The sequence below is a fragment of the Oncorhynchus clarkii genome, chromosome 8 (genome assembly GCF_045791955.1).
Source record: "Oncorhynchus clarkii lewisi isolate Uvic-CL-2024 chromosome 8, UVic_Ocla_1.0, whole genome shotgun sequence".
NCBI lineage: Eukaryota > Metazoa > Chordata > Actinopteri > Salmoniformes > Salmonidae > Oncorhynchus > Oncorhynchus clarkii.
Genome location: NC_092154.1, coordinates 21,088,453 through 21,113,584, shown reverse-complemented (window position 1 = coordinate 21,113,584; position 25,132 = coordinate 21,088,453). Strand labels below are relative to the sequence as shown.

Here is a 25,132-nt window from a genome sequence, read left to right as displayed (position 1 = left end):
AAGGCCTGACAGAAATACAGCAGTGTGATAGGGAGAATGTCAGGAAGGGACCTATTATTCTGTGCCATTTTGTTCCAGTACGACGCCAGGACCCAGTCTGCCGCATTCTCACTTCCCAGGATATCCGACTCACGGCCACTGCTCCGACTAAAAGCCAAATATTTCACTCCTGAGACGCACACTACTTCCTGATATAGGATGCACTTGCTTGTCTCTTTGTGACCTTAAACACTAATAAAGGGCCTATAATGTAACTGGAGTCCAGAGGTTTGGAATCCGCCCAGCCAGGGCATTGTCATAGTGACAGCTCGTTCCCACTCGCAGGGAAAATAAACAGAGGGTCATTCGTCTATGACAAAATTAACAACAATAAGGAAGAGTCTGGATTATTTGGATAGGACTGGATAGTTAATTTAGCTAACATGCTGAAATGATGTACACAAATGTTTTGATATTAAATGGGATGGATTAATTTATTGCTCACAGATTGTCATAAAGTCTAAAATAATTGTAAATATTAAATAGACAGTTTAGGGCTGAATCATTAATGATACAAGCAATCAAATACAGGGTATTAACAGGTGCAGCTCTCAGTGCTCTTCAAAAGTAATGGATTTACACAGTAGATCCAAGGTCTGTATTGCACATTCTGTAAGACATCCATTTTTTTTGCACTCATTTTGGGTGTGGCTAAAGGGGACGTCCTTGTCGGACCCCAAGAAAAGAGAACGCATCTGTTGCCATGAAGCAGTTAACTTTGTTTAAAGAAGGCAGCTCACAGGTTACTAAGGCCAGCCTTGTATTAGGAGGGCTTGAGATTGTGGCTGTTGCTGTTGTTTTCATTGTGTGCTGGGGACTTGGACAAGAACAATAATGCATGTAATGCTGATTTTGGAACGACTCCACACAGCCTTTCCCAGGCTGGGCAGCCTTGGGAACCACTGATACCATGGCACACCGGGGCTGTGGCTGAGGCATGGTGCTGGGGTTGGGGTTGGGGCTGGGGCTGGGGCCGGGCCCCCATTGCATGGCACAGGGGCAGAGGCTGGGGTATGTTTGGGATGACAAGAATCCTTCCTTCTGCATGGGAATGGAAGACGCACGCTCACTCTCTCTTTCTCATACAAACACACTCTCTCTCACACACACACACACACACACACACACACTGTACACACAGTACATTATGCCCTTGCACACGTCGCCCAATGCTGAACCAGCCTCATGCTCAGACTATTCTAAGAGGTGACACAAGACATACTGTTTCAAGATGCCGTCAAGGAGACTCAACAACGGCAGCCATTTTCTGACTTATGTTTTCAATTCATGTCCTGCATCTTTAGCAGTGGCTCTTGTTTTCTATGTACCAAGGATGGAACGTGAAAACAAACAGATAAAGGAGGAGGACATTTTATCCCCCTTTTGGCAAATTAAATGTTCAACAGCTTACACTGTTTTAGACGATCTGGAGGACACGTGAAATTAATTCTAGAGTACTTTGCCACATTTGTTGCAAATTATAATATCAAAACTGCCTTTGAAATCCCTTTTCAAGGGTTTTGCGACCTGATATTGTTATTGCTGTCATTAGCTGGTCGGCTTGATCACAGCTAGTCATTAAACATGTTAAAGGAATACATTTACAGTAACACACTGGTTTAAAATGCAGATATCTCTCATCATGGGAGGGATTGGTAGGGCAAGTCCCAGTAGGACTAAATGTTCTATTTACTCTATTCCCTGGGTCACACCTGAAAGAGCTTGTGCACGGCACTGGGGTATGTGAGGGTGTTGACAGGTAAATTTGACTGATTTTAAGCAAGAGGTGGGTATGGAAGAGGGAGGTGGGGGGAGTAGAGACCAGCCTCTCAGACCCAGGAAGTGGGGCAGGGGGAGTAGAGACCAGCATCTCAGACCCAGGAAGTGGGGGAGGGGGAGTGTGTGTGTGTGTGTGTGGGGGGGGGGGGGGGGGGGGTAGAGACCAGCCTCTCAGACCCAGGAGGTGGGGGGGAGTAGAGACCAGCCTCTCAGACCCAGGAGGTGGGGGGGAGTAAGAGACCAGCCTCTCAGACCCCGAAGGTGGGGGGGAGTAGAGTCCAGCCTCTCAGACCCAAGAAGTGGGGGAGGGGGAGTAGAGACCAGCCTCTTAGTTATTTATGTTTTCACAAACAATTTTTTTTTAAATACCACCTCGCTGTTGAAACAAAGTTGTGAAAAAGAAATTAACGTGTGAAAGGTCAAAAGTTGCCCTGGCCCATTATGGAAGCAGTGCATTTCTAAGCTTTTATATCATGTTAGTTCAATTGGGCAAACAACAAACACAAACAATGTGAAGAATCGGGTTACGAGCAGTGGTGTCGGCAATGGGGCCGACGCTTGGCTAGAGGTAACCTCCCTGTCATACCAGCCCAGCCTGTGTTCCTGGCTGCCTCTCACACGGCGATTGGGTTTCACTGCAGTGCAGTGAGCTGTGGGAACAAGTCATCACACTGGCAAGCTGCCTGGGAGACTGTGCTACCCTCCACCAGGGGTAAGGCACATGACAGGGGGGTGGGGGGTTTGTGCACCAAACAATGCACTATCTTCACTGTTTTACCCAGGAATTGAACTACAGCTGGAGCCTCCAACTGGCAGAGGACCCAGTTCATATGTCCCCCTCTCACAGGAACTGCAATGTGTTTAAAACCAGAAGCAGCATTTGTCTTTGGTTTAATATTTCCTTTCTTTTGGACCCTCAGTTATAATTACCTTTTTTCTGTGTTTTTATTTGATCTTTTTCCCAATTTCTTTACTTCAGTTCCAAACAGCACTCCCTATCTGTTGCAAATCTGCTTTGGGTCCAAGGCTGTGTTTGCACAAGCAGCCTAATTCTGATATTTTTTCCACTAATTGGTGTTTTGACCAATCAAATCCGATCTTTTCACCTCAGATCTTTTTCAGAGCTGACCGGATTGCTAATTAGTGAAAAAAATATCAGAAACGCAGCCATAGTGGCATATCTCTAAGCATATTATTCAGATGTGTGAAAATCTATTTTACCAAGGCTCACGTCAGATGTTCTTGGCACCTCTATGTCTCCATCTACTCTTTTTATAGTCCTTTATGTTTAGTAGACATTCTCAGTTCAAGACCAGGTGTAGACTCTTGACATTCTCCATGCAAGTACTCCATGCAAGTAAATGTCATACAGTACACACTACACACTCCTTCCCCTCCCTGGGGGCAGATTAGGATTGCTTGTGGTCAGGATGTACAAGCAAGATTTCTGGCTCTCACAGACCTGTAACTTCTTATTTAACAGGCTTCTCTGTCCTCCACTCGTTACCTGTATTAATGGCACCTGTTTGAACTTGTTATCAGTATAAAAGACACCTGTCCACAACCTCAAACAGTCACACTCCAAACTCCACTATGGCCAAGACCAAAGAGCTGTCAAAGGACACCAGAAACAAAATTGTAGACCTGCACCAGGCTGGGAAGACTGAATCTGCAATAGGTAAGCAGCTTGGTTTGAAGAAATCAACTGTGGGAGCAATTATTAGGAAATGGAAGACATACAAGACCACTGATAATCTCCCTCGATCTGGGGAAGATCTCACCACGCAAGATCTCACCCCGTGGGGTCAAAATTATCACAAGAACGGTGAGCAAACATCCCAGAACCACACGGGGGGACCTAGTGAATGACCTGCAGAGAGCTGGGACCAAACTGACAAAGCCTACCATCAGTAACACACTATGCCGCCAGGGACTCAAATCCTGCAGTGCCAGACGTGTCCCTCTGCTTAAGCCAGTACATGTCCAGGCCCATCTGAAGTTTGCTAGAGAGCATTTGGATGATCCAGAAGAAGATTTGGAGAATGTCATATGGTCAGATGAAACCAAAATATAACTTTTTGGTAAAAACTCAACTTGTCGTGTTTGGAGGACAAAGAATGCTGAGTTGTATCCAAAGAAAACCATACCTACTGTGAAGCATGGCGGTGGAAACATCATGCTTTGGGGCTGTTTTTCTGCAAAGGGACCAGGACAACTGATCCGTGTAAAGGAAAGAATGAATGGGGCCATGTATTGTGAGATTTTGAGTGAAAACCTCATTCCATCAGCAAGGGCATTGAAGATGAAACGTGGCTGGGTCTTTCAGCATGACAATGATCCCAAACACACCACCCGGGCAACGAAGGAGTGGCTTCGTAAGAAGCATTTCAAGGTCCTGGAGTGGCCTAGCCAGTCTCCAGATCTCAACCCCATAGAAAATCTTTGGATGGAGTTGAAAGTCTGTGTTGCCCAGCAACAGCCCCAAAACATCACTGCTCTAGAGGAGATCTGCATGGAGGAGTGGGCCAAAATACCAGCAACAGTGTGTGAAAACCTTGTGAAGACTTACAGAAAACGTTTGACCTCTGTCATTGCCAACAAAGGGTATATAACAAAGTATTGAGATAAACTTTTGTTATTGACCAAATACTTATTTTCCACCATAATTTGCAAATAAATTCTTTAAAAATCCTACAATGTGATTTTCTGTATTTTTTTTCTCATTTTGTCTGTCATAGTTGAAGTGTACCTATGATGAAAATTACAGGCCTCGCTCATCTTTTTAAGTGGGAGAACTTGCACAATTGGTGGCTGACTAAATACTTTTTTGCCCCACTGTATGTCCTTGTCCCTATGTCCACTGCTGCTGGAAATACTCAGTTAGCCAAAAAAAGGTTAAAAAAAGTTGTCCTAGCTGTGTAAAATGTATTTGGAGACATGGACATTTGCAGGAAGGGTTGCGCAGAGGGATGCTTTTCTCACTGAAGATGAATGATTTTAGCAACATAAAGTCAATATATTTATCAATGATTATATATTTTAGATTTTGATCATCTTTTTTATGATCTACTTTTGCTTTCTTTTTTCAAGTTCAGGTAACGGTTTGGCTACTATAATTGACTACTATCTGCCACACATATATGTTTTGTCATGGTCGAAGCAGTGTTATATGTCCTGTGTATGTTCTGTCACATTCCGAGTTCGTGTAAACAATTCCTCACGCTTTTCGCGGCTCGCGTGTGTCTTAAACAGTACTAAAACGGTGCAGTCAAATATCTAGCGAACTTGGTCCAGCGTTGGAGCACAAACCTCTCTCCTCATTGCTCAGTGGCTCGGGGCGTGTTTTTTCTGATGTGGGTGTTCCCAAGCAGGACGTTGGCAGCAACGCTCCCCTGCATCTGTGAGGTGAGGCTCCAACGGCTCGTTGGGAAAGCTGTACAAAGGGAATTGTACACGCACCAGTCAAGTCTACCTGGACGCGCACCCATCCACGGAACGTTAGTAAAGACAGCGAGTGTATCGCCATGAAGAGGCCTTGTGAGGATAGTACTTCTGACAGCGACATGGATGAAACTATTGATGTCGGCAGTGAGAATAACTATTCTGGGTGAGTTCTTAAAGATGAAGATGTGGGGTAAATGTTGGGTAGATACAGAATGGCATTGGTCTTTTTTTCCGCGTGTACACCAGGCAAAACGGATGAAACTTTTAACTTGAGTAAAGTTTGTCAAATGTGCATGCCAAAAAAGTTTCACTCTGGTGTAAACTTTTAGGTGACAAGTGCAAATCATCACCTTTATGTGTGGTTCATGAGCGATGCAGGACAATTTTGGAGAATTATCTTTAATGTATTATAAATAGTGGTAGTGCAGGCTACATTAGTGTTATCAAAATATGCATTGATGCATAAATTACACAATGTAAACTGTGTGGCTTTGGATAATTGCTCATCCATAACAAAATAAAACATTCTGTTGAGTAAAATGAACATATATCTTATGTTTGTCCCATGCAGGCACAGCAATGGATCATTTATTAGATGTGGCTCCCCAACAACAACAACCCAAGTTATGGCAAGAAAAAAACGAAGAGGGGTAATTATTTATTTAGTAGTTTATTATCATCATTATTATTATGTATAACTTATTATTTAATAATGAAGATTCGTTTATAGTTTATTAATTCGACTATTTTAAAAACGAACACACAGACGTAAAATGTACATGAGTAAAATCATCGCGGATAACACACACTAAAGTCTGGGACTTATTTACATTGTTGTTCTCTTGTTCCATTGTAGTTGTCTTTATTGTGTATTACTTATTATTTAAACATGTATTTAATTATTGTTGCGTTATTGTTAAAATGATTATTATTAGGCCTTGTATTGTTATATTTCAAAGTATGCAATAAAATATTTATCTATTGTAGATCATCGAGAAGAGAAGGAGGGATCGAATCAATAATAGTTTATCAGAGTTACGTCGACTTGTCCCAACTGCATTTGAAAAACAAGTGGGTTGAAATTAAATGGAACTTCCTCAAAAGTTTCATTTTCATCAAAACAGTTATGACATTTTGTGGATATTTTTTCATTAAAAGTTATGAAAGTTCTAAGACTCATACATCCTATTGCTCCTTGCAGGGTTCAGCCAAATTAGAGAAGGCAGAAATATTGCAGATGACAGTGGATCACCTAAAGATGCTGCAGGCCACTGGCGGTAAAGGTAAAGAGTTAATTGGCTGCTTCTCTCTGCCTTACTGTGTAGTGAAATCTGAGTGAGCAGTCCCCTTTGACAAATGGAAATCAATGCTAATGGTAGGTTTGAACTCGTGGAAAAGTGCTGCTGGGACTAAAGGAGCACTTGACCCTTGGATTGTGGTTGCTTTCATAAATCTGTGGTAGGGGAGAAGGTTGCATTCACAGGTTGCCCTGTCAGGGGTTTGTTTGGGGTTTTCGGCAAGTGTAAAAACAGGTGAGACAAAACTAACATATAAACATCCCAGCACAATCCCAGACTGTTAAGGTTATGCCTGGAAGCACAGACGGAGCCCTAATGGTCAGCCTCGGAGACCAGCATGTATCCATCCCTCTCCATTTAGTAATCACTCCCATCAGTAGCTGGTGGCTACATTACAGATCATTAGAGAGACCGGCAGTATTTATAGGTGTTTGTCATTCATCATTTCAATATCTATCCTTTGTGTCTGTCGGTTTGTCTGTCTCTATAGGGTATTTTGATGCCCACTCCCTGGCCATGGACTTCATGAGTGTGGGCTTCAGGGAGTGTCTGACGGAGGTGGCCAGATACCTGAGCTCTGTGGAGGGATTAGACAGTAGCGACCCCCTGCGTGTGCGCCTGGTCTCCCACCTCAGCACCTGCGCCTCCCAGAGGGAGGCGGCTGCCATGACCTCATCTATGGCACACCACCAGCAGGCGCTCCACCCTCACCACTGGGCCGCCGCCTTCCACCCCTTCCCCACCACCTTCATCCAACAGAATGGACTGCCCTCCTCAGACAGTGCCGCCAGCAGACTGTCTGTGGAGGTGCCCCAGCGTGGGTCGGCCCTCCTAACGGCAACCTTCTCCCATACCGATTCCTCTCACAGGGCGCCCTCTAATGGCAGCGTGGCGCCCTGCGTCCCCCCGCTCTCCACCTCCCTCCTGTCGCTCTCGGCTACTGTTCACGCTGCGGCCGCTGCTGCTGCTGCAGCCCAGACTTTTCCCCTGTCATTCCCTGGAGGATTCCCCATCTTCACACCTCACAGTGTGAGCAGCACATCGTCTATGGTAGCTTCAGCTGTGAGCCCCTCCATATCCACCACATCCACCTCACAGCAGAGCAGAGACAGAGAGAGCAGCAGCAGCAAACCATACAGACCTTGGGGAACAGAAGTAGGAGCCTTTTAAGTGTTTGACTTTTCAAAGGTCTCATGGTGTCTAGAGGACTTCCAAACTTTGAAGATAAAGGAACAAGACTGTTTTATTAACTATAGCTTGGATTTTTTGGTGTTCATGGACTTTTATTCCACCAGCTTATTTAATTTCTGATTGTGTGCAGATTCAGAGCAAATGCAAGTTATCTTATGGGAGCGAGAGCGACGATAATGAAATTCACTTAAAATGTACTAATGATTTATTTTTATTGAATAACAACACTCAAATTGGACCTATCTAGCTTCTGTCTTTTTCTCCATTTTCAGTGTCAGTTTGTTTTCATAATTTTCTTAACACTGTCACTAGACCATTTGCTTCCCCAAAATTGGCTATATAATTCATATTATTATGACTATTAATTTCTGAATATGTGAAATAGAAACAAAATTCCTTAAAATATCCAGCAGAAATTTTGTTTTGCTCTGACCTCTGACCTCAACTCAGTTGATTCTCTTGGTGGGGAAATAATGTGATAAACACTCACAAACCACCCACTGGACTCAGACATCAGTTCAATGTCTACTTTTGATGTACATTTGGTTGAGTTGTCAACCAAAAATGTTACCATGTCATTGGGTTTAGGTTAAAAGTTGGGTGAAAAATATACTAAATTCCCTTACGTTGATTACTTTTTCAAATCTAATCAGTTCTCCACTTTGATTCAACGTCATGACAGTGGGCAGTGTCTTTAGGAGTTGTTCTAATCAGTCAGATGAAGAACCAAAGGGTTTGGAGATAATCAGTCAACGAATGAATCGAAGCAGAGTGTTTCTAATCTCATCCATTCATTTTGTAAATATGAGATGAACTACAAGCTATATTGAAGATAGAAGAATACATATTTGATGGTGCACTTCAATTTGCTGCTGGAAAGAAGTGACAGGCGCGTTTTCCTTTAGAAAGTACAAAAACAACACATCAAATAGCCTAGTACTTCAAACTGCAGTTCAATGATACAACTGTAACTTGTTTGGCTTTTTTCTTTTGTAACAGTCGCCTATGCAAACAAGCCCTCTAGGCTTACTCTACAGATGTCACTGATTAAAAACGTTTTTATATATATATATATATATATTTGGCCACTCAGAGAATATTCTTCTTTGTTTTCACCACAGCAGATCAATGGAGCCAGAGTATGTGCCAATGCTCTAACGCCAAAATAAAATAAATCGTTTTTTGAAGACCACAAAGTATATGTTTAATCTATTTTGGTGAGGGAAATATTCATCCTTCCTGTTATGTGTTATTGAGAGGATGGGTAAAACAAAACTCCCTAAGAGAGACACACATAATAACAATTGCATAACTGGCACTGTCTGTACACAGAGTTGTAAATCAGTCACCAACATTTCTACAGCCTTTCGAGACAACAACTCACCCTATTCTGTAATTATATCTACTGTAGGGACCTATAGACATAGACATTTAAAAATATATCAATTTCCATGTGTCTGTTGTGACAATTTTGGACTGCACCTCTAGACAATTGTATGCTATAATGTTATTGGTTAGCCTATTGTTATGCGAGATGGTATTCAAAGGGGAAAAAGGGAATATGTACAGAGTCTGGTTCAGTTATTTTCTCCCTTGGAGAAAGAATATGTCAACGCGATTGCAGGGTATCAGCATCCCTGACGATCCGTTGGTTTGGAACTGGTCCCACTGGGCACAGACATCAATTTAACATCTAATTTTGATTTACATTTGGTTGAGTTTTCAACTAACGTGAATTCAACGTGAAATAAAAAATTAAAAAAATGAAAATAAGACGAAATGCCCTTAAATTGATGACTTTTGCAAATCTAATCAGATTTCCACATTGATTAAAAGTCATCAACACGTAGATTTTTTTGTGTTGAAATGACGTGGAAAAACATTGATTCAAACAGTTTTTGCCCAATGAGGTATAAAGGAAAAACAACTTTGGTCACTCCTCCCAAGATGAGTATTTACTGGCCTAGTGCACTCTCTTTATCACTGGTCTGTTAGAAAGATTTACGTTAGTAAATCACTGTCAAACCATTAAATTCCTTAATGGAAAAAGTATCAGCATTTCTGCCTACTGCCCACCGATAATCATGGGAACCGCGCTCGGTTATAAATCAGAGGGTTATCTGCTTTAATCTGGACTGGTTCTCACGCCGGGGTGAGCGCATTGAAGTGGCTGTCATAAATCACATGATCCACAGAAACATGAAATGGCCAATGCTGTGGGATGGCCTTACCCTTTGATCAGTTCTACTACATTGCACATACGAGTCATTGGACGAAGGCGTATTCTGATCCCCAATGCTCAAAGCGGTACGGTATTGGAAGCATTAGGACCTTATCTTTCATATCAGCGAGAAATCATTTTCCAAAAATAAAATATTAAATTGATACCTACCTTGGTAGGGTTAGGGTTCCCACATGGTCATATCTCCATGTTACAGCGCTTATTTACATGAAACAGACAGAAGACAAGATGCGACCACCTGTGCTAATTAGCCACTTAGCATGCTCAGAACACATTTGTGTAAGCGTAACTCGGGAAGTGTAGTTTCGTTAGATGGAGGCGCCCATTGCTGTGTGTATCTGGAAAAACTGCTACAGTAAGTGTCTATTTTTAATTTGTAGGATTCTTTCTCGCTGATGAAAGGTAAGGGCCATGTTTCGAAAGTCGTATCGCAAGCGATGATTCTAAACGTTAAAACAGCGGTGGGATTGTAGTTCATGTGAGGCAGTCATGGGCGAAGCTAATGGCTTGCGAAATGTATGGAGAAGGCCACCTAAAGTTTGAGAGCTAGGATGGCCTGTGCTGGTCTGTACACCTTTTAGTGTACATCATCGTTTATCATTGTTAAATATAATGTTTATCGATTCCATCTACATTTTTTTATGAAACTCAGTCTACTATAACGTTTCGAGAGGCATCATCTCTTGGTTATCAATGTGCCTTTTTTTGGCATGTACCCTAATTCCAATATTTTTTCAATTTTATTACGTGCCAAAAATTGTATTCACATTGACAACAACGGATTTGATGTTTTTACATTAAGACTGATTCATTATCATCAATGAAGCTTCATCAAGAAGGACAAAATACCTAACTTTTTACTTATACTTTTACTTATAATTGCCAAACTCAACAAGTTGATCTAAATCTTTAAATGATTTTAAACATGTGTGATCATGTTGCAACAAAGTGTTTATTTATTAAATTGAAAATAACCTACTTCTTATAGGTTATAGGATTAGTTTCAGTAGGTTGTCCCACCATCTAAAGTTAGGCCTACCTAACGAAAAACTATATAATTTTTTTTGTTGTTGACAATCTGAAGTTGTAGGCTACAGGTGACAAATAACATTCTATCATTTACACAAAGTAGGCTAGAAGATGTTCAAGTGAGTGATTGCAGGAAACCATAACAATGTCACCACCTTGTGATTAAATCTATTCAATCATTGGATACCCATTAGCCAATCCAAGACATAAATTTGAACCATTTGAACTCACGAGAATAAGATGCATGACTGGATTGTAGGGATACAATTACTAAAGTGGTAGCCTGAAGTGCAGTAGCGGATTTAGGTATAGGCGACATGGGCACCTACACCACCCGATGTCCCAGGAAGGCCATAAAGATAATCAAGGACAACAACCACTCAAGCCACTGCCTGTTCACGCCGCTATCATCCAGAAGGCGAGGTCAGTACAGGTGCATCAAAGCAGGGACCGAGAGACTGAAAAACAGCTTCTATCACAAGGCCATCAGACTGTTAAACAGCCACCACTAACATTGAGTGGCTGCTGCCAGCATACTGACTCAACTCCAGCCACTTTAATAATGTAAAAATTGCCGGGGGCAGCACGGGGCGCCCTCACAAAAAAATGTGGAATGGTGACATTTGCGCGATCGGTTTTCTATCGCTCATTTGCATGTCACATCAATGATATCATGTCACCGTGTGGGACTGTGGGTCAATTAACCTTGTTGGAGCGGGAACCCTGATTCTAATTTGTGAGGTAGGCAGGCTACTTGATATTTATTAGTCTTTATTTTGTATATATTTTTATATAGTTTTAAATGTAATGATTATTTATTTGTGTTCCAGATGTCTGAATAAAAATTAGTTAGTGCAGGGGGGGTTCGCCTAGGAAGCCATACAAGCTACAAATCAAATCAAATGTTATTTGTCACATACACATGGTTAGTAGATGGTAATGCGAGTGTAGCGAAATGCTTGTGCTTCTAGTTCCGGCAATGCAGTAATAACCAACGAGTAATCTAACCTAACAATTTCACAACAACTACCTAATACACACAAGTGTAAAGGAATAAAGAATATGTACATACAAATATATGAATGAGTGATGGTACAGAACGGCATAGGCCAGATGCAGTATATGGTATCGGGTACAGTATATACATATGAGAAGAGTAATGTAGGGTATGTAAACAATATATGAAGTGGCATTGTTTAAAGTGGCTAGTGATACATTTTTTTCATCAATTTTTACATTATTAAAGTGGCTGGAGTTGAGTCAGTATGTTGGCAGCAGCCTCTCAATGTTAGTGGTGGCTGATTGTCCTTGATGATCTTTATGGCCTTCCTGTGATATCGTGATATCGGGGGGTGTAGGTGTCCTGGAGGGCAGGTAGTTTGCCCCCGGTGATGCGTTGTGCAGACCTCACTACCCTTTGGACGTACCAGGCGGTGATACAGCCCGACAGGATGCTCTCGATTGTGCATCTGTAAAAGTTTGTGGGTACTTTTGGTGACAAGCCAAATTTCTTCAGAGGCACTGCTGCGCCTTCACCACGCTGTCTGTGTGGGTGGACCAATTCAGTCTGCCCGTGATGTATACGCAGAGGAACTTAAAACTTACTACCCTCTCCACTACTGTCCCGTCGATGTGGATAGGGGGGTGCTCCCTCTGCTGTTTCCTGAAGTCGACGATCATCTCCTTTTATTTTGTTGACGTTGAGTGTGAGTGTGAGGTTATTTTCCTGACACCACACTCCAAGGGCCCTCACCTTCTCTCTGTAGGCCGTCTCGTTGTTGTTGGTAATCAAGCCTACCACTGTAGTGTCGTCTGCAAACTTGATGATTGAGTTGGAGGCGTGCAAGGCCACGCAGTTGTGGGTGAACAGGGAGTACAGGAGAGGGCTCAGAACGCACCCTTGTGGGACCCCAGTGTTGAGGATCAGCAGGGTTGAGATGTTGTTACCTACCCTCACCACCTGGGGGCGGCCCGTCAGGAAGTCCAGTACCCAGTTGCACAGGGTGGGGTCGAGACCCAGGGTTTCGAGCTTGATGACGAGTTTGGAGGGTACTATTCTCACATAGGTATTCCTCTTGTCCAGATGGGTTAGGGCAGTGTGGTTAGGATTGCGTCGTCTGTGGACCTATTGGGGCGGTAAGCAAATAGGAGTGGGTCTAGGGTGGAGGTGATATGGTCCTTGACTAGTCTCTCAAAGCACTTCATGATGACGGAAGTGAGTGCTACAGGGCGGTAGTCGTTTAGCTCAGTTACCTTAGCTTTCTTGGGAACAGGAACAGTGGTGGCCCTCTTGAAGCATGTGGGAACAGCAGAATGAGATAAGGACTGATTGAATATGTCCGTAAACATACCAGCCAGCTGGTCTGCGCATGTTCTGAGGACGCGGCAGGGGATGCCGTTTGGGCCTGCAGCCTTGCGAGGGTTAACACGTTTAAATGTTTTACTCACGTCGGCTGCAGTGAAGGAGAGTCCGCAGGTTTTGGTAGTGGGCCGTGTCAGTGGCACTGTATTGTCCTCAAAGCGAGCAAAGAAGTTGTTTAGTCTGTCTGGGAGCAAGACATCCTGGTCCGCGACGGGGCTGGTTTTCTTTTTGTAATCCGTGATTGACTGTAGACCCTGCCACATACTTCTTGTGTCTGAGCCGTTGAATTGCGACTCTACTTTGTCTCTATACTGACACTTAGCTTGCTCGTATGATAGCACAAGAGGGCTGATTTGGCATCAGTAAATCTGCGCTCAGTCATTCGACCAATGAGGTGCTTGCAAGAAATAATTATCAATCAGTAGGCTTGTGATCTTTATTCTTCCACTGTGATCATCAAAACACGGAAATGTCGAGACCAGACCATGTAATAGGGTCGTCACTAGTTACTACAGCCACAAAGTCATACACCCTTCCCATTTGTACAATGTATCGTCTTAAAATGTGATTTTAAACCTAACCACACTGCTAACCGTATGCCTAATCTTAAATGTTAGTTTTCATAAATGTTTACAATATATGCCATTTTGACTTTGTGGCTATGGTAACTAGTGGAAACCATGTCGCTGGGTGTCTGCTTCATCAAACAGAGAACCACTTGGTTGTTGTAAAACGCACATAGTTTTATGAGAATACAATGTAACAAAGCTTTATTAATCAGCAAAGTAAATATATTTTGCTAATCAATCTTTAAACATGTCTCTCTGGGGTTTATGACATTGTGGCTGTGGTAACTAGTGATGACCGTGACATAGTTAGTAGGCCTACTCACCAAACTACTCAAAGGTTAGGAATAGATTTCCTGCTCGACATGTCTATGCAGTGGAGATATCACCATTTATCCTGACACGAGTGGCGTGTGTGACATCCCAGTACTGTGGAAATGCAGGTGAATAAACTGTGTATTTAATAAATCATGACGATTTATTAAAGTTGATAATCAACTTGTGCTAAAACTAATTTAAACCATAGATTACTACTAGCTAGTTACTGGTAATCTCAACTCAATGACCCAATTGTTGCATGCAAAGGACCTACTCAGGGACCCTAATGCTGCAAAGTAGGCTACCAGAGGTCAATAGAGAGAGTCACGTAACCGTCAGGGTATCCAGTAACCCTTGAAAATGACACAAGTCATTACACGTATGTCTTTGGAGAAGGTGTCTTCTGCACGAGTTTTGTTAAAGCCCCGGTGCTCTTAAAATTAACAGGCATCACTTGCAAGCATTAAGGACCTGTCATAAAGAACAAAAGGTTAAATTGATGTACACCTTTTATAGTGTTAGGGTTCCCACATGGCCATGTTACAGTGCTTGTTTACGGAAGACGAGAAGCCCACTCCATCTTTCTTCTCCACCTGTGCTAATTAGCTATTTGTGTCTCCGAACACCTGTGTGTTGTAAACGTGTTGTCACTGAAAAATACTGTTGGCTGCAACTGTTAAAATTGGTTAAATCCGTTTTACAGTAAGTGTGTATTATGCTTAATAAAAAATTGAATAAATAACATAAAATAATATATGTACATTGTCATATTGATATCCACAAAGCAAATCTCCTCATATATATATATTTACAACTGTTGATAATACACAGCAGTTCATTCACGGTTGCACTATTGGAGCTGTAGCAACCAGATTGGGGTGGTTCTTTTGAATGTATTAAAATGTTCCAGCAGTTTATAATTCTATTAAAATGTGTGAAATCATTTTTGGGTGATATGAAAGTAGAGGGATTTATGTTTCTAGAACCATACTGCAATTGAGAATCGATTCACGTTTAGATGGAGTATTTGGCTGTTTTGGTTTCCAGAGCCAATTCGCCTTTAAACAGAACATGTAAGGAAGGTCCTTGGACTATAAAGGGGTAACATTAGGCTACTTTAGTCCATTATTGGGCTAGGTAGCCAGCAGATTCCGACCATACCGTTACGGTTGTTTACACTGAGCTCCATGGTGTCGGAATGTAATCATGTTTAGATTAAGGCACCGTGGAGCCGTGCGAGATACCTCAATGCAGGGATGGGATGTGCCACTGTACTCCAAATTTGACCAAACTGATACATCGAGAAGATTTAAATACTGCTCATTTTTACAGAAAACTGCCATTTTCATACTCATGCTAATTAGCATTAGCTACCACAGCTATCAGCCAATCAGCTCATTTGATGTTTAACACAACGTGCCATTTATTTATTGTTTCATTATAGCCCTATGCTAATGAGTGGAGTTGTGGTGTTCCAACAGTGGGATCCCAGCTGTGGCGGCCAGTCGCTCTGCACCCTCCAGGGTCATGGAGGGGTCATCTACAGTACACTGTGGTCTCCACACAGAGTACAGTTATACTTCACTTGGTCATTCATGCTTCAGATATTAAATGAGTTAAAGTAGCATTTAAATTCTCTAGCTTGATCAGGTAAAGATGAATTGTAATGCCTCGTCATCACCTCATGGTGTCACTAAAGCTCTAGTTCTGATATACAGGTCCTTGCTCTCTGCCTCGGGAAGCTTAGTGTACAGCTGCTGCTAATCAGTAGACATGTAGCCTTTCATAGTAAGTATTTTCATATTGTTAAATTCTGAATTATAGTGTAGAGAATATAGTGACTTATGCTTCTAAAAAGGTTAAGTCCTAAACTCATTATTAAACAGAGTTGGGGAAATCGGCTTTTAGTTTCTTTTCACCCAAAGTTCCCTGCCACTAGATGTACTGGTGCCTCTCAGGTAGTTAAAGTTGTTGATTGGGGACGACTTTGCAGAGGAATGTGATTGTTTCTCTTGATTGTGTATTGTAAGTTTGTTTATTTGTATTATGTATATTCAGGTCTCCCTTGTAAAAGAGACCTTGGTCTCGATGGGACGGAAATAAAAAGGACTTACCTGCATTTATCGTGAGCGCTTATCTCGATCAGTTATCTGGACCATGTGACCTGCAGTGTTCTGGTTCTCTGTTTGCAGACAGCTGCCACACTGTGATCTTATCTAACATGAGGCGTTTTGCTTACAGTGTCCTCCCTCTCTCTCCCACAATCAATTCCCAGTCGCAGCACACTGGGGCCTGGTGCTAACATGGTTTGTCACCGCTGATAAGTCTTGGGCCCTGGATGCTACATTGAGGCCTGATGGGTATCAGAGCCTCTCTGTGGAGAACATATCAGAATTAACCAGGCTGTGTTTGCTCTGACATAACTGTATTTTATCTGTCTTATGATCGCCTACAGTCTGTGTGCCGGTGTTTAGACAGTGTTCAGCCAGGGAGTCATAAGAGAAGATGTGAAGACATGGTACTCTCCCAGCGGGCAAAAATTGGCATGTGGTTTCATAACCACGACATCGATTTTTTTGGGGTGTAAATCATGTGTCCTAGTTAAGGGCACATCCACATTTTTTTAAGTGTTCAAATGTTGTCCAAAAGATGCCCAGTGGGTTCATGTGTCAATGGTTACACATTTCACAGTTTCGCACACAGAAACATAACACAGAAAACGTTAAACCAGTGTGTTTATCGGTTTATGAATCTACTCTTGTTAAAGGTTTAGACTTTTTTGAAGATGTATCAGAAAAATATGTAGGGTTATCAGGAAATGCTATAGGCCTATTACCAGTCAGATACCTGTCAAAGATCAGCAATAACAATGATTTGATAGAGGAGAAAGTTACCTTTTGTAAGAGCTGGGGAAATTATGTTGTTGAAATGATGAAGTGTGACTGAAATCACATAATCACAACTGTTCTGGTATTCAGTGATCACCTCCACCGGTTTGATATCAAAATCTAATACATCTGGTAAAAATGTTCCAGATTGTTACACCATGATGACATTTTGTATTTCTTTCTTGATATACAGTGGGGCAAAATAGTATTTAGTCAGCCACCAATTGTGCAAGTTCTCCCACTTAAAAAGATGAGAGGCCTGTAATTTTCATCATAGGTACACTTCAACTATGACAGACAAAATGAGGAAAAAAAATCCAGAAAATCACATTGTAGGTTTTTTAATGAATTTATTTGCAAATTATGGTGGAAAATAAGTATTTGGTCACCTACAAACAAGCAAGATTTCTGGCTCTCACAGACCTGTAACTTCTTCTTTAAGAGGATCCTCTGTCCTCCACTCGTTACCTGTATTAATGGCACCTGTTTGAACTTGTTATCAGTATAAGAGACACCTGTCCACAACCTCAAACAGTCACACTCCAAACTCCACTATGGCCAAGACCAAAGAGCTGTCAAAGGACACCAGAAACAAAATTGTAGACCTGCACCAGGCTGGGAAGACTGAATCTGCAATAGGTAAGCAACTTGGTTTGAAGAAATCAACTGTGGGAGCAATTATTAGGAAATGGAAGACATACAAGACCACTGAAAATCTCCCTTGATCTGGGGCTCCACGCAAGATCTCACCCCGTGGGGTCAAAATGATCACAAGAACAGTGAGCAAAAATCCCAGAACCACACAGGGGGACCTAGTGAATGACCTCCAGAGGGCTTGGACCAAAGTAACAAAGCCTACCATCAGTAACACACTACGCCGCCAGGGACTCAAATCCTGCAGTGCCAGACTTGTCCCCCTGCTTAAGCCAGTACATGTCCAGGCCGTCTGAAGTTTGCTAGAGAGCATTTGGATGATCCAGAAGAAGATTGGGAGAATGTCATATGGTCAGATGAAACCAAAATATAACTTTTTGGTAAAAACTCAACTCGTCGTGTTTGGAGGACAAAGAATGCTGAGTTGCATCCAAAAAACACCATACCTACTATGAAGCATGGGGGTGGAAACATCATGCTTTGGGGCTGTTTTTTCTGCAAAGGGACCAGGACGACTGATCCGTGTAAAGGAAAGAATGAATGGGGCCATGTATCGTGAGATTTTGAGTGAAAACCTCTCCATCAGTAAGGGCATTGAAGATGAAACGTGGCTGGGTCTTTCAGCATGACAATGATCCCAAACACACCACCCGTGCAACGAAGGAGTGGCTTCGTAAGAAGCATTTCAAGGTCCTGGAGTGGCCTAGCCAGTCTCCAGATCTCAACCCCATAGAAACTCTTTGGAGGGAGTTGAAAGTCCGTGTTGCCCAGCAACAGCCCCAAAACATCACTGCTCTAGAGGAGATCTGCATGGAGGAATGGACCAACATACCAGCAACAGTGTGTGAAAACCTTGTGAAGACTTACAGAAAACGTTTGACCTCTGTCATTGCCAACAAAGGGTATATAACAAAGTAATGAGAAACTTTTGTTATTGACCAAATACTTATTTTCCACCATAATTTGCAAATAAATTCATAAAAAATCCTACAATGTGATTTCTGGATATTTTTTCTCATTTTGTCTGTCATAGTTTAAGTGTACCTATGATGAAAATTACAGGCCTCTCTCATCTTTCTAAGTGGGAGAACTTGCACAATTGGTGGCTGACTAAATACTTTTTTGCCCCACTGTATACTTCACGTGATCCCCCAATGATTTGCCATGAGAGGGGTACTGTAGTTTTTCATAAGTTCAGTTGCAATGACAATGGTTTAGTGTGTGATAAAAATATGACATAGCTTCAGGGGCTAGCCGGTGACGTTTATTACCCTGGTGCACATACCCCCCCACCCCCAATACCCCCCACCACACACACACACACACACACACACAGACAGAGACCTAGGGAGGCTATATTATCCCTCACTCTCTGCATCTCACTCAGTGAGGCAGCCTACCCCGAGAGACATTAGCTATGATAACACAGCAAAGTGTTGAGGGAGGGTCACCATTTTCCTATTAAAACCATGACACTGAAGACCTATTAAACCATGACACTGAAGACCTATTAAACCATGACACTGAAGACCTATTAAAACCATGGCACTGAAGACCTATTAAAACCATGGCACTAAAGGCCTATTAAAACCATGGCACTGAAGGCCTATTAAAACCAATGCACTGAAGCCTTATTACAACCATGGCACTGAAGGCCTATTAAAACCATGGCACTGAAGGCCTATTAAAACCATGGCACTGAAGGCCTATTAAAACCATGGCACTGAAGGCCTATTAAAACCATGGCACTGAAGGCCTATTAAAACCATGGCACTGAAGGCCTATTAAAACCATGGCACTGAAGGCCTATGAAAACCATGTCACTGAAGGCCTATTAAAACCATGGCGCTGAAGGCTTATTAAAACCATGGCGCTGAAGGGGTCACCTTTTTGTGCCCTCACCAGTTTGCATCCCTGCCACACACTCATAAGCCAAAAACAGCAGTCAGACACATGCTCCAGAATGGCGCATTGACAAAGCTGCCTTGTAGCCTTCCACAGTCAGTCCAAACTCAGTGAAGGGAACTCTATATTGGTTATGTTTTGGGGGGGATATATTTGTGCCATATAAAATGGATGATTGCACCTTTGTAACGGCCGTTGGTGGTGGAAGAAAGTGAGAACCAAAGCGCAATGTTGTATGTGTTCATGATGTTAATATTTAATTATTCAAACTGAACACTGAAATAGAAAACAACAAAGTGAACGAACAAAACAGTTCTGTCTGGTGCAGAATACAAACGCTCAACAGAAAATAATCACCCACAAATCAAGGGTGAAAACAGGCTGCCTAAGTATGGTTCTCAATCAGTGACAACAATTGACAGCTGCCTCTGATTGAGAACCTGTCACGATCGTTGAATGGAGGAGACCAAAGCGCAGCGTGGTGTGAACGCATAGTTTAATGGATGACGAAAAAACACGAAGTACACTGAACAAACGAACAAAACAACAAATGAACGTGACTGCTAATGAACACTGTGCTAACATGCAACATGACATAGACAATAACCCACGAAATACCCAAAGAAGATGGCTGCCTAAATATGGTTCCCAATCAGAGACAACGATAAACACCTGTCTCTAATTGAGAACCAATCTAGGCAACCATAGACCTACATAAACACCTAGATGGTAAACAACCGCATAAACCTACAAAACCCCTAGACAGTACAAAAACCCTAGATGAGACAAAAACACACATACCACCCTCGTCACACCCTGACCTAACCAAAAAATATAAAGAAAACAAAGAATACTCAGGTCAGGGCGTGACAGTACCCCCCCCACAAAGGTGCAGACTCCGGACGCAAAAACCTAATCTAAAGGGGGGGGTCCGGGTGGGCCTCTTAAACGGTGGCGGCTCGGGTGCGGGACGTAGACCCCACTCTACCATAGTCATTGCCCTCTTCAATGGCCTCTTCAGAGGGACGACCCTCGCCTCCGACCTAGGGTCTAAGACCTTAACTAAAGACCCCACTGGACTGAGGGACAGCTCCGAACAGAGGGGCGGCTCCGAACAGAGGGGCGGCACAGAACAGAGGGGCGGCTCCTGGCTGGCTGACGGCTCTGGCGGCTCCTTGCTGGCTGGCGGCTCTGCCGGCTCCTGGCTGGCTGACGGCTCTGGCGGCTCCTGGCTGACTGACGGCTCAGGACAGACTGGAGACTCTGGCAGCTCAGGACAGATGGGAGACTCTAGCGGCTCAGGACAGACGGGAGACTCTGGCGGCTCAGGACAGACGGGAGACTCTGGCGGCTCAGGACAGACGAGGCGCACTGTAGGCCTGGTGCGTGGTGCCGGCACTGGTGGTACTGGGCCGAGGACACGCACCTCAGGGCGAGTGCAGGGAGGAGGAACAGGGAGCACTGGGCTCTGGAGACGCACAGGAAGCCCGGGCTTCCACCGGAGGGCTGGTGAGTGGAGATGGCACCGGATAGACCAGACCAAGAAGGCGCACTGGCGAACCAGGGACACCATGCGTAAGGCTGGTGCCATGTATGCCTAGCGGTTAGAGTGTTGTGCCAGTTGCCGAAAGGTGGTTAGAAGCTGACATGATGAAAAATCTGTCTGTGCCCTTGAGCAAGGCACTTAACCCTAATTGCTCCTGTAAATTGCTATGCTAAATTACAAATATACATTTCAAACATGTTATTTAATCATTAGATTTTGGACTAGATGGGAAACACTTACAAATTAATTTGAATTTAATTTATTTAACTTGACAAGTCAATTCTTATTGACAATGATGGCCTACCCCGGCCAAACCTGGACGACGTTGGGACAATTGTGCACTGCCCTATGGGACTCCCAATCACAGCTGGTTGTGATACAGCCTGGAATTGAACCAAGGTCTATAGTGACACCTCTAGTACTGAGATGCAGTGCCTTAGGCCACTGTGCCACTCTGGAGCCCCACCAAGATGGGCTCCCCCCTCAAAATAGAAATGTCAGCCTTAATTGTGCATTATTGTAGCTTGCAGTAGTGTAGTATTGTATAGGGTGAAATGTTGTTAAGTTGGCATTGGTCTGTGAAGCTGACACAGCAGGTTTCCATTGATACATTTAATATACACTGAACTCCCTGCCGAGGTCATTCACTGCAGACTGCAGAGGGAGTGGCCTAAAAGCCCATTGTTAGAATCTCACTAGGAAGCCCCTTCCAGCCAGGATTTCCGTTAGTCTGCTGTTGGACATAAATGTGAATAAATAGAAAAGCCGACAAATACAATTGGCACCGGCCAATTGTCTGGGAGAAGAAAACAAATTCCATTGCAAAATAATGCTTTTTAGATGTAAATACATTTGACTGGCAATGTTTATTGGTCCATGGGTTCATTTGCATAATTCAGTGGAATTAAATTGGTGTGTGTGTATATTTGTGATGCATCTTATTTATCACACTCGTACAGCATAAAGATCCAGAGCATCTGAGCAGACAATCTGTCACACAGCGCTTTTAGAAACCCAGTCATTGCGCAACAATGCTAAATGTGATTGTGTGTTGAAAATAGTTTTTGGCCATAATTGAAAATAGCTACTATGTTTTTATTTCTCAACTGGTAATTGAAGGGTGCTTCCCATTTGCCATTCAAATGCATTAGCAATAGAAGGCAGGCTTCATCAGCGAGTAACCATTTTGCAATGAGCTGGAGGCACTATGCATTTTGAAAACGCATAGCTACTTAATTGTTTGAAACCTGAACATTTTACTACATATTATGATGCATGTTTTACTTGGCTTCAAAGTAGACTAGGCATATCCTTGGGAGAAATTATTTTATAAACACTTCCATATGCCATTGAAACCAGTAGCCTATTTCTCTCATGTGCTGTTGGTTTTCTACTTTCTTTCATTGTCCGGTAGCCAAATGCACATTCATGGGTAGCCTACTCCCTTGTGTGCTTTTCATGAATTTGGGATCTATCATCCCATAACTATCCCAGAGTCTGTTTGGGCTATTTCTTTCTTGACAAGCTAACAGATAGAATAGGTCAACTTTTCTTCTAAGTGCTATAGTAGATTGACATAGGCTCATAGGCGGCACGTCCATAAGGCTAGGGGAAGCTTTCCCTCAGTAAATGTTATTAAATCACCAAATGATATAGCCTAATTAGCCTACTCCTGTCTATACACCAAAATAGGGTGCATGATTTGGCCACAAGGGATGTAAGCTTCCCCTAGCCTTAAAAAAAATAAGTTGTGGATTGTTGCAAATGGGTCAATATCACAAAACCGTGCCATATGGACGATGCAACATTTGACATTTTATTTCAGAATTTGTATTCCTTTAATGTTTTACTATAAAAATGAAATATTAGACTTGTAGAAAAACATGTTGGCCAAGCTCCAGCACTTAGAGTTAGATAATTATAAACACATTTTCAGTGAATCAGCGATATAAACTATTTTTCAGCACCCTGTATTTCAAAAATAATTCCTAAAAATCCAAATAACTTCACAGATCTTCATTGTCAAGGGTTTAAACACTGTTTCCCATAAACATTTCATGAACATGCACATGCATGTTCCGTTGTGGAACGGTCGCTAAGACACTAACAGCTTACAGATGGTAGGCAATTAAGGTCACAGTTATGAAAACTTAAGACACTAAAGAGGCCTTTCTACTGACTCTGACAAACACCAAAAGAAAGATGCCCAGGGTTCCTGCTCATCTGCGTGAACGTGCCTTAGGCATGCTGCAAGTAGGCATGAGGACTGCAGGTGTGGCCAGGGCAATAAATTGCAATGTCCGTACTGTGAGACGCCTAAGACAGCGCTACAGGGAGACAGGACGGACAGCTGATCGTCCTCGCAGTGGCAGGCCACGTGTAACAACACCTGCACAGGATCGGTAGATCCTAACATCACACCTGCGGGACAGGTACAGGATGGCAACAACAACTGCCTGAGTTACACCAGGAACGCACAATCCCTCCATCAGCGCTCAGACTGTCCGCATAAGGCTGAGAGAGGCTGGGCTGAGGGCTTGTAAGCCTGTTGTAAGGCAGGTCCTCACCAGACATCACCGGCAACAACGTCGCCTATGGGCACAAACCCACCGTTGCTGGACCAGACAGGACTTGCAAAAAGTGCTCTTCACTGACGAGTCGCGGTTTTGTCTCATCAGGGTGATAGTCGGATTCGCGTTTATCGTCGAAGGAATGAGCGTTACACCGAGGCCTGTACTCTGGAGCGGGATCGATTTGGAGGTGGAGGGTCCGTCCTGGTCTGGGGCGATGTGTCACAGAATCATCGGACTGAGCTTATTGTCATTGCAGGCAATCTCAACGCTGTGCGTTACAGGGATGATCCTCCTCCTTCATGTGGTACCCTTCCTGCAGGCTCATCCTGACATGACCCTCCAGCATAACAATGCCACCAGCCATACTTCTCATACTGCTCATTCCTGCAAGACAGGAATGTCAGTGTTCTACCATGGCCAGCGAAGAGCTCGGATCTCAATCCCATTGAGCACGTCTGGGACCTGTTGGATCGGAGGGTGAGGGCTAGGGCCATTGCCTCCAGAAATGTCCTGGAACTTGCCTTGGTGGAAGAGTGGGGTAACATGTCCAGCAAGAACTGCCAAATCTGGTGCAGTCCATGAGGAGGAGATGCACTGCAGTACTTAATGCAGCTGGTGGCCACACCAGATACTGACTGTTACTTTTGACCCCCCTTTGTTCAGGGACACATTATTCCATTTATGTTAGTTACATGTCTGTGGAACTTGTTCAGTTTATGTCTCAGTTGTTGAATCTTGTTATGTTCATACAAATATTTACAGATGTTAAGTTTGCTGAAAATAAACGGTGGACAGTGAGAGGACGTTTCTTTTTTTGCTGAGTTTATGTCCACCATGTTACGGACATGCACTTAACTGTCTTTAATCCCTTTTATTGGACTATTTCAATAATATTTACATTTTCATTAAGCTATTGTGTATTGTCAACGCTGTCCATTTGTTCTGGTCAAATTATAAATAAATAACAGATTTTGTATACAATGTGGGTTTTATACAGAACTTCTGTCAAGGCACAAGGCGAGACCCAAATGCAGACACAGAAGGCAGATGGTTGGAGTCTTACAATGTTTATTAATCCAAAGGGGTAGGCAAGAGAATGGTTGTGGACAGGCAAAAAGGTCAAAACCAGGAGGACTAGAAAAAGGAGAATACGAGAATGCAAAAAGCAGGAGAAGGGGAAACCACTGGTTGACTTGGAAACATACAAGACGAACTGCCACAGAAAGACAGGAAACACAGGGATAAATACACTGGGGGAAATAAGCGACACCTGGAGGGGGTGGAGACAATACCAGGAA

The 25,132-nt window shown here is 43.0% G+C and overlaps 1 protein-coding gene across 1 annotated transcript; it reads left to right on the top strand.

Annotated features, from left to right (window-relative positions):
- Window positions 1-5,189: 5,189 nt before the first annotated feature.
- Window positions 5,190-7,986, top strand: LOC139415574 (hairy/enhancer-of-split related with YRPW motif protein 2). The gene is made up of 5 exons (XM_071163685.1): window positions 5,190-5,425; window positions 5,834-5,912; window positions 6,250-6,333; window positions 6,464-6,545; window positions 7,051-7,986. Exons 1-5 carry the CDS (start codon window positions 5,343-5,345, stop codon window positions 7,728-7,730), a joined length of 1,008 nt encoding a protein of 335 aa, XP_071019786.1. The 5' UTR covers window positions 5,190-5,342; the 3' UTR covers window positions 7,731-7,986.
- The last annotated feature ends 17,146 nt before the right edge of the window (window positions 7,987-25,132 follow it).

Excerpts from the sequence above, each read along its gene's own strand:
- LOC139415574 (XM_071163685.1), top strand. The coding sequence starts at position 5,343 with ATGAAGAGGCCTTGTGAGGATAGTACTTCTGACAGCGACATGGATGAA. Across the intron at positions 5,426-5,833 it reads AGTGAGAATAACTATTCTGG|GCACAGCAATGGATCATTTA; the intron begins GTGAGTTCTTAA and ends TGTCCCATGCAG. Across the intron at positions 5,913-6,249 it reads CAAGAAAAAAACGAAGAGGG|ATCATCGAGAAGAGAAGGAG; the intron begins GTAATTATTTAT and ends TATCTATTGTAG.